This window comes from Heterodontus francisci, chromosome 16 (genome assembly GCF_036365525.1).
Source record: "Heterodontus francisci isolate sHetFra1 chromosome 16, sHetFra1.hap1, whole genome shotgun sequence".
NCBI lineage: Eukaryota > Metazoa > Chordata > Chondrichthyes > Heterodontiformes > Heterodontidae > Heterodontus > Heterodontus francisci.
The window spans coordinates 70,721,435-70,733,794 of record NC_090386.1 but is presented as its reverse complement, the minus strand read 5'-3'; the positions used below and the strand labels follow the sequence as shown (position 1 = coordinate 70,733,794).

The following is a 12,360-nucleotide window of genomic DNA, read 5'->3' as shown; positions in this document are numbered from 1 at the left end:
TGACATTTTTTCTCTCAGATGGTCGTGAGTCTTTGGAATTCTCTTCCTCAAAAGGCAGTGGAAGTAGAGCCTTTGAATAATTTTAAGGCAGAGATAGATAGATTCTTGATAAGCAAGGGGGTGGAAGGTTATCGGGAGTAGGTGGAAATGTGGAGTAATCAGTTCAGCCATGAACTTATTAAATGGCAGAGCAGGCTCGAGGGGTCAAGTGGCCTACTCCTGCTCCTATATCGTATGTTCGTCTCCCAAGCTCTGAGGTTACACTAAGCATTTACTAGCAGACTACAGAGGAGTGTTGATATTTATCAAAGGCAGAGGCAGTTATTTTTTTACTCATACATGGTGAAGGCGTATGAATAAAAAGATCCAAGACCAGATACAAATCACCCAAGAATTACTTATTCATTCTCTATATCTTTGCAACAGTCAATTATGGTTTTATTGTCAGAGTAACTACTGGTTATGGCAAATATTTATCCCTCAATCAACATCAGTGAAACAGATTATCTGGTCAGTAACACATTGCTGTTGGTGGACTCTTGCTGTGCACAAATTGCTGCATTTTCTACATTACAACAGTGACTACTCTTCAGAAGTACTTAATTGGCCATAAAGCATTTTGGGACATCCTGAGGTTGTGAATGGTGCTATAAAAATCTAAGTTTATTTTTAATTTTCAAAGTGAACCTACAAGTGAAGCAGTATATGGTTTAGTAGAGCATGCAACTGTAAGTGAATTACAAAAGATGAGTTCAGCAACTCATCAAGAACTGGTAACTCTAGCTGACTAAGAAGCATGAATGAGCATCAGCACAATAAGAGCACGCGACCTAAATCAGTTTTTCAAAAAGCAAAAGCTCAAAATTTCTATTCCTGTGGGAAAAATTTGTCCATAGAACAGACACAATAATCAGTAACTGTTCTCAGACTTAAATAATTTAGCTTCCGTCACCAACATTTCTCATCTCTTTTTGTTTCTCGCTGAACTACCCCAATGGTAGTAAAGTGCCCCTTCCAAGGGAGATGGAAAACAATTATCCTTCCCTACAGAATGTCAATTTGAAACAGTACAATGCACCCATTTAGAAATCTACAGCTGAACAGGGATACAGCTTGAGCTGTGGAGGTAAGGATCTCTGATTTGAAAATGGTCAAACTGCACTGGAAAACTCCAACTATCTGTTTTAGCTTGTATGTGCATGTTGTTAGTTAACAAGAAAAGTTGGGTTCAAAATTAGGATCTGAGTCATTGGTAAGTATTGTTTCTGGCTCCTGGTCAACTGACAAGCCATTCTAATGTAGGGCAGAAAACTAGTAATGGCTTCAACCCCCTGCTGTCTACTCTGCAACTGACCAATTAGGAATTATTTATGTTCCCAGCTTCTCCAGTTTTCCATGCAAATAGAAGATCACCACTAGCATTCCCTCTAGTACTGGCAATTCTCACACATTCCTGGCTGGCCTCCCATGTTCTACCCTCCCTACTTAAACTTGAGATCATCCAAAATTCAGTTGCCCATGTCCCATTCATCCATCACCCCTGTGCTTGCTGACCTACCTTGGTTCTCATTTAAGCAAAGACTCAATTTTGAAATTTTCGTCCTGGTTTTCAAATCCCACCAGTGGCCTTGCTCCTCTCTATCTCTGTAATCTCCTCCAGTCCCACAACCAACCAAGATATCTGCGCTCCTCCAATTGTGGCCTCTTGAGCACCCCCAAATTTAATCGTTCAACCATTGGCAGCCTTGCCTTTAGCCAAGGCCCTAAAGCTCTGGAATTCCCTGCATAAACGTTTCCACCTTTCTTCCTCTCCTTCCTCCTTTAAAATTCTTCAAAACCTACCTCTTTAAACTCGCTTTTGGTCATCTGCCTTAATATCTCATGTCACTTGGCGTCAAATTTTGCTTCATAACATTTCTGTGCAGCGCCTTGGGACACTTTAAAGGCACTACATAAATACAAGTTGCTGCTGTTGAGATAAGGACAAATTTTATCCTTAATTTGTTCCAATCTTTTCTTTAACCTATCAGCATTCATACATGGATGCAGAAATATAGCAGAATGATCCCAGTGCACAGACTGACAATATGAAGGAGCTCAAATAAAACAGCCTGTATAAAGGGCAGAACAAGATTGCAAAAACATACCTATCTACAGACCTTAACTCAGTGCACACGGTTTTCTTGCCAACCTATCTTAACAGCAAGCAAGAGACTAATTAAACCATGCACGTCACAAGGACTTACTCCAGTCTTCAGGTTGTGGAGAAGGATTACAAGTCTACCGAACGACGAATAGAGCTTTCGCCCTCCTGTTAGTGAAAACTACTCCTAAATGTACTTGGTCTTACAAAATAGATATCAACTTTTCCATACCAGTTCCTGTATTTAGACAGTTAAATCCAAAAGTACCTAAAATTTTGTTGGTTCTTAAAAGGATAATGGCAGCTTCCCTGATGCCGCAGTTATTAAGTAACAGTACAGCCACACAGGCCTAAAGATTCCAAGTTCAATTCCTGGTTTTGTTGTGATAGCTAATCTTAATTGTGGCACAAGTACAAGTGCCATCATTGGATTCAGTACCTTCATCCTAGGAAGGGGATAATAAACTCAGGGTCCCGCTTGCTAGCATGCACAGGCCTATAGAATCAGGCTCAACTGTGGTGCCCCATGGTAGAATAGCCTATCCCTACACAGTCCACAAAAAATTCATAGCAAAGTTCCTTTAACAAAGCAATATGGTATAAAAAAAAGTTTTAAACAAGTTAATGAACTGCAGGCTGCACACTATCAATGTATAAGAGCAAAAATAGTTACACATACAAATGAACATAATATTCTTCCCGAATTCTTTCTACGACCAGTTTACTTTCTGCTACTTTAAACTTGACAGGTTTGTTTGGCTTGTCACAAAGCACTTCACATTTCTTTTCAACGCTCATGTGCAAGTTGTATGGTGTGTTCACAATCCGATCACCTCTTAACACCTCACCTGTATAAAAGAACAAATTTAATAACAGTTATTTCTTTTTTGCATTCCACCTATCTGCATCATTATTTTTGAACATGTAAAATTATTGATGCCACAGTTACAGGAATCAAATGAAACAGCAGTAACAGACCTTTAGCATTATCATAGAACAATTAGCTCTAGTGTCGTGTTTGAAGCATGATGTGTTAACTGGTGATTAAATTCTGAGTTTCAAGGGGGAGCCAGTGGATGTGGTTTATTTGGACTTTCAGAAGGCTTTCGACAAAGTCCCACATAAGAGATTAGCATGTAAAATTAAAGCACATGGGATTGGGGGTAGCGTATTGCGATGGATAGAAAACTGGTTGGCGGACAGGAAACAAAGAGTAGGAATAAATGGGTCTTTTTGCAAATGGCAGGCAGTGACTAGTGGGGTACCGCAGGGATCGGTGCTGGGACCCCAGCCTTTCACTATATACATTAATGATTTAGATGAGGGAACTAAATGTAATGTCTCCAAATTTGCAGATGACACAAAACTGGTTGCGAGGGCAAGTTGTGAGGAGGATGCAGAGAGGCTTCAGGGTGATGTGGACAAGTTGAGTGAGTGGGCTAATGCATGGCAGATGCAGTATAATATGGATAAATGTGAGGTTATCCACTTTGGTAGCAAAAACAGGAAGGCAGATTATCTGAACAGCTATAAACTGAGAGCGGGGAATATGAGCAAGACCTGGGTGTTCTCGTAAACCAGTCACTGAAGGTAAGCATGCTGGTGCAACAGGTGGCAAAAAAGGCAAATGGTATGTTGGCCTTCATAGCGAGGGGATTCGAGTACAGGAGCAGAGATGTCTTGCTGCAATAATACAGGGCTTTGGTGAGGCCACACCTGGAATATTGTGTGCAGTTTTGGTCTCCTTATCTGAGGAAGGATGTTCTTGCTATAGAGGGAGTGCATCGAAGATTTACCAGACTGATTCCTGGGATGGCGGGACTGATGTATGAGGAAAGATTGAGTCGGTTAGGATTATATTCGCTGGAGTTCAGAAGAGTAAGGGGGGATCTCATAGAAACCTATAAAATTCTAACAGGACTTGACAGGGTAGATGCAGGAAGGATGTTCCCGATGGTGAGGGAGTCCAGAACCAGGGGTCATAGTCTAAGGATCAGGAGAAATTTCTTCACCCAGAGAGTGGTGAGCCTGTGGAATTCACAACCACAGAAAGCATTTGAGGCCAAAACATTGTATGTTTTCAAGAAGGAGTTAGATATAGCTCTTAGCTCTAAAGGGATCAAAGGGTATGGGGCGAAAGCGGGACCAGGCTACTGAGTTGGATGATCAACCATGATCATAATGAATGGCGGAGCAGGCTCGAAGGGCCAAATAGCCTACTCCTGCTCCTATTTTCTATGTTACTAACATAGGTTTCACCTCTTATATGCCTCATCAGATGCAAAATCCATTACATTGCTCTGCTGACCAAGAGTCACTTATTAGTTCACTAATGATTTAAAACGTGAACAAAGCAAGTTTTTCTTAAAAGCTGAACTGACATTACAAGCGGTAAGCAGTGAGTGGCCATGTTGACCTTGGTATCATTACTAATATCATTCAACAAAGTGATTCCTGACAACGCGTCCCGCCACTGACGGCATTAGGCTGCGCCAAGGTGCACACATGCGCAGACGGGCTCCTGCTCTCTGCGCGTACGCTGCAATCCGACTTGCGCATGCGCCAATGATGTCATCGCTTGATGTGTGCATCTTCGGGCAACGCGCCTGGTCGGCCTCTGCGCATGCGCCTTCCGGCTGCTCCGCTCCCCCCACTCACTGCTCTCTCCGGCCGCTCTGCTACCCCCCTCGCCACTCTCTCTGCTCCCCCCACCCTTGCTGCTCTCTCCGGATGCTCTGCTTCTCCACCCCCTACCCCCACCCCGGCCCGCTCCGCTCCCCCCCGTCCCGCTCCGCTCCCCCACTTGGCCGGCCCGCTCGCTCGCTCTCTCCCGCCATTGTGTGCTGCCATGTGTTTAGGTTAGGTTGCCTTCGTGTGATTATTTGAGCAGCGCAATCTTTAGTCCTGGCAGCTGCCTGAAGTTGCAGACTGGGACGTTTTAGTGGCACATGCTGCATTTGCGCATGTGCCACTGCAGTACCACCTAGTGGTAGCGCTGTCAGCAAACGCAGCCATCATTAAAGCACTGGTCATTTACCTCCAACCTCAGGAAATATATCACTGAAAGGTGCCTCCAGATTAGGAACAACACAAAGAGAGCCATACATACTTATTAATGCCTCAATGCCAGAACAATGACATCTTCCAGAAGAGTTCAACCTGACACATTAACAAACTGCATCTTCCACAGTTCAATAGCATTCCATATACCACACTACATGCACCTATTCCTGGCCTAGCTGCAATCTCACATGAGCATTTACTGTCCACCTGAAATTAAAATATATATTACAAGATTAGGGCAAGACTTTCAAATATCTGTAATCATTTACTTTAATTCTGCTTTTGCATTTAATACATGAGCCAATCCCTCAATCTATAAACTCAGACCATCAATGGAAGGTGCTCCACAAGTCATTTAGCATATGCCATGCATGGAAGGAGCTGTGATGAAATAAACAATGAAAAGGAAGAATTATGAATTAAAAAGTCAACTGTTAAATAAAACCACAAGAACTTTGACAATTGTACTACAGTCAAAATGGAGTAATGGTTATATGATTAAGAGGGCTAAAAGGGGTCATGAAATATCTTTAGCAAACAGGGTGAAGGAAAATCCCAAAGCCTTTTATTCATATATAAGGAGCAAGAGGGTAACTAGAGAAAGGATTGGCCCACTCAAGGACAAAGGAGGAAAGTTAAGCGTGGAGTCAGAGAAAATGGGTGAGATTCTAAACGAGTACTTTGCATCGGTATTCACCGAGGAGAGGGACATGAAGTTGAGGTTAGGAACAGATGTTTGATTACTCTAGGTCAAGTCGGCATAAGGATGGAGGAAGTGTTGGGTATTCTAAAAGGCATTAAGGTGGACAAGTCCCCAGGTCCGGATGGGATCTATCCCAGGTTACTGTGGGAAGCGAGAGAGGAAATAGCTGGGGCCTTAACAGATATCTTTGCAGCATCCTTAAACACGGGTGAGGTCCCGGAGGACTGGAGAATTGCTAATGTTGTCCCCTTGTTTAAGAAGGGTAGCAGGGATAATCCAGGTAATTATAGACCGGTGAGCCTGACGTCAGTGGTAGGGAAGCTGCTGGAGAAGTTACTGAGGGATAGGATCGATTCCCATTTGGAAGAAAATGGGCTTATCAGTGATAGGCAACATGGTTTTGTGCAGGGAAGGTCATGTCTTACCAACTTAATAGAATTCTTTGAGGAAGTGACAAAGTTGATTGATGAGGGAAGGGCTGTAGATGTCGTATACATGGACTTCAGTAAGGCGTTGTTTGATAAGGTTCCCCATGGTAGGCTGATGGAGAAAGTGAAGGCGCATGGGGTCCAAGGTGTACTAGCTAGATGGATAAAGAACTGGCTGGGCAACAGGAGACAGAGAGTAGCAGTGGAAGGGAGTTTCTCAAAATGGAGACGTGTGACCAGTGGTGTTCCACAGGGATCCGTGCTAGGACCACTGTTGTTTGCGATATACATAAATGATTTGGAGGAAAGTATAGGTGGTCTGATTAGCAAGTTTGCAGACGACACTAAGATTGGTGGAGTAGCAGATAGTGAAGGGGACTGTCAGAGAATACAGCAGAATATAGATAGACTAGAGAGTTGGGCAGAGAAATGGCAGATGGAGTTCAATCAGGGCAAATGCGAGGTGATGCATTTTGGAAGATCCAATTCAAGAGTGAACTATACAGTAAATGGAAAAGTCCTGGGAAAAATTGATGTACAGAGAGATTTGGGTGTTCAGGTCCATTGTTCCCTGAAGGTGGCAACGCAGGTCAATAGAGTGGTCAAGAAGGCAAACGGCATGCTTTCCTTCATCGGACAGGGTATTGAGTACAAGAGTTGGCAGGTCATGTTACAGTTGTATAGGACATTGGTTCGGCCACATTTGGAATACTGCGTGCAGTTCTGGTCGCCACATTACTAAAAGGATGTGGATGCTTTGGAGAGGGTGCAGAGGAGGTTCACCAGGATGTTGCCTGGTATGGAAGGCGCTAGCTATGAAGAGAGGTTGAGTAGATTCGGATTATTTTCATTAGAAAGACAGAGGTTGAGGGGGGACCTGATTGAGGTGTACAGAATCATGAGAGGTATAGACAGGTTGGATAGCAAGAAGCTTTTTCCCCAGAGTGGGGGATTCAATTACAAGGGGTCACGAGTTCAAAGTGAGAGGGGAAAAGTTTAGGGGGGATATGCGTGGAAAGTTCTTTACGCAGAGGGTGGTGGGTGCCTGGAACGCGTTGCCAGCGGAGGTGGTAGACGCGGGCACGATAGCATCTTTTAAGATGTACCTAGACAGATACATGAATGGGCAGGAAGTAAAGAGATACAGACCCTTAGAAAATAGGCGTCATGTTTAGATAGAGGATCTGGATCGGTGCAGGCTTGGAGGGCCGAAGGGCCTGTTCCTGTGCTGTAATTTTCTTTGTTCTTTTCTTTGTTTGTTTGATCCCTCCTGTACTGAAAATCAACAAACCTGTCTACAAAGGAGGAACTCATTAACCTTGTCTGGGAGTAAGAGGCGCACGGATTGGAGACTTTGCCTGAGTGAGACGTAGTCAGAGTGTGAAGGTGGGAATTTGGTTCATGTGAGAATTCGGTACAGAGAGGGAGAGAGGAATTAATGTGTGACGTTCCAGCAAAGAAGGTAAGTGATTGGTTGAACATTTTCTCTTTTTCTCTTATCTCAACTAAGGAATTTTAATTGGGGTTGGAATAATAAAAATCTTCTGTGACTCAGGTAGTTTATTAATTAGGTTTTATTAGTAGTAGTGTTTACCAGCAGTAGTAAAGCTTATTAGTAGTGGAGCTTAGCAGTAGTCAACTTTAATAATTATGAATTAATTAAGAAAAATAAATTAACATAATAAAAATGGCAGGGCAGGTGATGTGTTGCGGGTGCAGTATGTGGGAGCTGCTAGACGCCAGCGTGATCCACGGCCAACACATCTGCAGTTAGTAAGTGTCTGCGGCTTGAGGAGCTTTGGCTCAGAGTCAATGAGCTGAAGGCTGAGCAGCAGACACTGTGATGCATCAGGAAGGAGGAAAGTTACCTGGACACTTTGTTCCAGAAGGCAGTCACATCTCTTAGGATAGGGTCAGCTGATTTGCTCAGGGACAAGAGGGTGTAACTTTGAGTGAGGCAGGTAAAGGGATCAAGAAGACAGAAGTGGAGGAGCCTCAGCCCTTGCAATTGTCCAACAGGTTTGAGGTTCTTTCAGCTTGTATGGATGAGAGCGCTGCAGGATGGATGAGCAAACTGACCATGGCACCGTGGTACAGGAAGCCATTCAAGTGGGGGGAGTAAATAGGAGTATAGTGGTAGTCATGGATAGTATAGTTAGGGAGATAAACACAGTTCACTGCGGACAAGAGCGAGAGTCCAGAAGGCTGTGTTGCCTGCCTAGTGCCAGGGTTCGGGACATCTGCTAGGGGCTGGAGAGGAACTTACAGTGGAAGGGGAAGGATTCAGTTGTCGTGGTCCACGTGGGTACTAATGACATAGATAGGACTAGGAAAGAGGTTCTGCATAGGGAATATGAGCAGCTAGGGGCTAAATTAAAAAGCAGAACCTCAAAAGGTAATAATCTCTTGGTTATTACCTGAGCCATAAGCAAATTGGTGTAGGGTAAAGAAGATTAGACAGTTAAATGCATGGCTCAAAGATTGGTGTGGGAGAAATGGGTTTTGATTCATGGGGCACTGGCACCAGTATTGGGGAAAATGGGAGCTGTACTGTTGGGATGGTCTTCACCTGAACCGTGCTGAGACCAGTGTTCTGGCGCCTCGTATAACTGGGACAGTAGAGAGGGCTTTAAACTAAATAGTGGGGGTGAGGGATCAGGTGAGGTAAGATGTGATTAGTTAAAGAAAGAGAAGGCAAGATAGCAATAAGGGTAATGATAATCTGTGTGGGGCAGGAAGGGACAGAGCGTACAAACTTAAGAGTGTGCCATCAGATAAGGTTAGAGGTTGTGAACTAATGGGGGATGGGGAGGGTTCGGGTAAAATGAGATTTAGAAATCCAAAGAGAAAGGTCGAGGCATGGGAACAGCATTGTGGGTAAAGACAAGCAGAATGGGACAGGAAGGGACAGAGAGTTTAACAAAAATTGTACATCAGCGAATAAGGTCATTGCTGGGAATAGAAGCAAAAAGATTAAATTAAAGGTCTTTATCTGAATGTGCGAAGCATCTGCAATTAGATAGATGAACTAGTGCCACAAATAGAGGTAAATGATTTAGATCTAATCACTGTTATAGAGACATGGTTACATGGTGATCAAAGTTGGGAAATAAATATTCCAAGGTACACAATATTTCAGAAAGACAGACAGAATAGCAAAAGAGGAGGGAGAGCCCCAATAGTAAAGGATGAGATAAGGACATTAGTGCGACAGGATCAGGCCTCAGAAGGTCATGAAGTAAGATCAGTATGGGTGGAAATTAGGAATAGCAAGAATCAGAAAACACTGGTGGGAGTAGTTTATAGGCCCCCTAGCAGTAGTTATAACATTGGACAGAGCATTAAACAAGAAATTATTGGAGCTTCTAACAAAGGAAATGTAATAATTGTGAGGGACTTTAATCTGCATTTAGACTGGGACAATTAAATTGGCAAGAGTGGTCTAGAAGATGAGCTGGTAGAATGTTTTCAAAACAGTTTCTTAGAGCAACACGGTGTGGAACCAACTAGGGATAAAGCTATCTTAGATCTAGTATTGTGTAATGAAGCTGGGTTAAATAGTAATGTAATAGTAAAAGATCCATTGGGAAATACTGATCATTATACCATTGAATTCCATGTTAAGTTTGGAAGTGACATACTCCAATCACAAACAAGAATCTTAAACTTAAAGCCAACTACGTAGGTATCATGGGAGAACGGGCTACAGTAAATTGGGTAAAAAAGGTATATTGGTAAATGAATAGCAGGAAACCTTTAAAGACGCAATTCAAAATGTTCAACAAAAATACATTCCATGAAAAACAAAAACTCAGCAAGAAAGATACATCCATATAATAAAAGCAAAATACTGCGGATGCTGGAAATCTGAAATAAAAACATGAAATTCTGGAAATACTCAGCAGGTCTGGCAGCATCGGTGGAGAGAGAAGCAGAGTTAACGTTTCAGGTCAGTGACCCTTCTTCAGATATATCCATTGCTCATTCAGGAAGTTAAGGATAGTATTGGATTAAAAGAAAAGGCTTACAATGTTACAAAATGAAGAGTAGCAAGTCTGAGGATTGGGAGTTTTAGAAACCAGCAAAAGGCCACCAAAAAGTTGATAAAAAAGGGAAAAATAGACTGACAGTAAACCAGCCAGTAATACAAAAATAGATTGTAAGAGCTGTTATAGGTATATTAAAAGGAAGAGAGCAGCTAAAGTAAACGTTGGCCCCTTAGAAGCAGAGACAGGATAAATTATCATGGGGAATGAGGAAATGGCAGAGGCATTGAACAAATACTTTATGTCTGTCTTCACAGAAGAACAAGTTTCATACCAGAAATAGACAGTAAACTAGGGGCTAAAAAGTGAGGAAATTAATATCAGCAGAGAAAAAGTATTGGAGAAACTTAAGGGATTAAAATTTGACAAATCCCCAGGATATGATGGCCTACACCCTAGGGTTCTAAAAGATATAACTGCAGAGATTGATGTGCTCGTTATGATTTTCCAAAATTACTCAGATTCGGGAATGGTCCCATCAGATTGGAAGTTGGCAAATGTTACACCACTGTGTCAAGAAAGGAGGGAAAGAGAAAACAGGGAACTACAGGCCAGTTAGCCTAACATCAGGCATTGGGAAAATGCTGGAATCTATCATTAAGGAAGCCTTAACAATGCACTTAGAAAAGCACAGTATGATTAGAGCAAGTCAACATGGTTTTACTAAAGGGAAATCCTGTTTGACAAGTGTATTAGAGTTTTTTGGGGATGAAACTAGTAGGGTAGATAAAGGAGAACCAGTAGATGTAATATACCTGGATTTCCAAAAGGCATTCGATAAGGTGCCCCACAAAAGGTTAATAGGCAAAATAAGGGCTCATGGAGTTGGGGGCAATATATTAGCATGGATAGAGGATTGGTTAACAGGACAGCAAAGAGTGGGCATGAACGGGGCACTTTCAAGTTGGCAGGCAGTAAATAGCGCAGTGCCGCAAGGATCAGTGTTGGGGCCTCAGCTATTTACAATCTATATCAAAGACTTAGATGAAGAGACAGAGAGCAATGTATTTAAGTTTTCTGATGATACAAAGGTAGGTGGAAAGGTAAGCTGTGGGGAGGACAGAGAGGCTGCAAAGGCTTATAGACAGGTTAAGTGAGTGGGCAACAAGGTGGCAGATGGAGTATAATGTAGGGAAGAATGAAATTATTCACTCTTGTCAAAAGAACCGAAAAGCAGAATATTTTTTAAAAGGTGTGAAACTCATAAGTGTTGATGTTCAAAGAGACTTGGGTGTGTTTGCACAAGGAATGCTAAAAATTAGCATGCAGGTACAGCAAGCAATTAGGAAGGCAAATGGCATGTTGCCCTTTATTGCAAGGGGATTGGAGTACAGAAACAAAGAATTCTTGCTACAAATGTACAAGGTTTTCGTGATACCACATCTGGAGGACCGTGTGCATCTTTGGTCTCCACATTTAAGAAAGGATGTATTTGCACTGGAGGCAGTTCATCGAAGGTTCACTAAATTGGTCCCTGGGAGGAGAGGGCTGAGTAAATTGGACCTATATTCTCTGGAGTTTAGAAGAATGAGAGGTGATCTAATTGAAACAAACAAGATTCTGAAGGGGCTGGATAGGATAGACACAGAGATTGTTTCCGCTGGTTGAGGAATCTAAAACATGGGGCATAGTCTCAGGATTGAGGGCTGATCATTTAGGACTTAGATGAGGAGAAATTACTTCACACTAAGGGTTGTGAATCTTCAGAATTCTACCCTAGAGAGTTGTGGATGCTCCATCGTTGAATACATTCAAGGCTGGGATAGACAGTTTTTTGGTCTCCCAGGGAATCAAGGGATATGGCGAGCGGGCAGGAAAGTGGAGTTGAAGCCCAAGATCAGCCATAATCGTATTGAATAGCGGAGCAGGCTCGATGGGTCATATGGTCTACTCCTGCTCCTATTTCTTATGTTCTTGTGAAACAGCTCTGGGGAGAACCCTTTTGAAATTGAAAAGAGCACTACTGCATATCGATGA

General features: G+C 42.7%; 1 protein-coding gene across 2 annotated transcripts in view; it reads right to left on the bottom strand.

Moving 5' to 3' along the window:
* The window catches only part of tm9sf4 (transmembrane 9 superfamily protein member 4), a 73,036-nt gene that overhangs the window by 33,710 nt on the left and 26,966 nt on the right, over positions 1 to 12,360 (bottom strand). For both annotated transcript variants that reach the window (XM_068048351.1, XM_068048352.1), the window contains one exon: positions 2,823 to 2,991. In XM_068048351.1, coding sequence (XP_067904452.1) covers positions 2,823 to 2,991 — 169 coding nt within the window. The remainder of the gene's footprint in view (positions 1 to 2,822; positions 2,992 to 12,360) is intronic.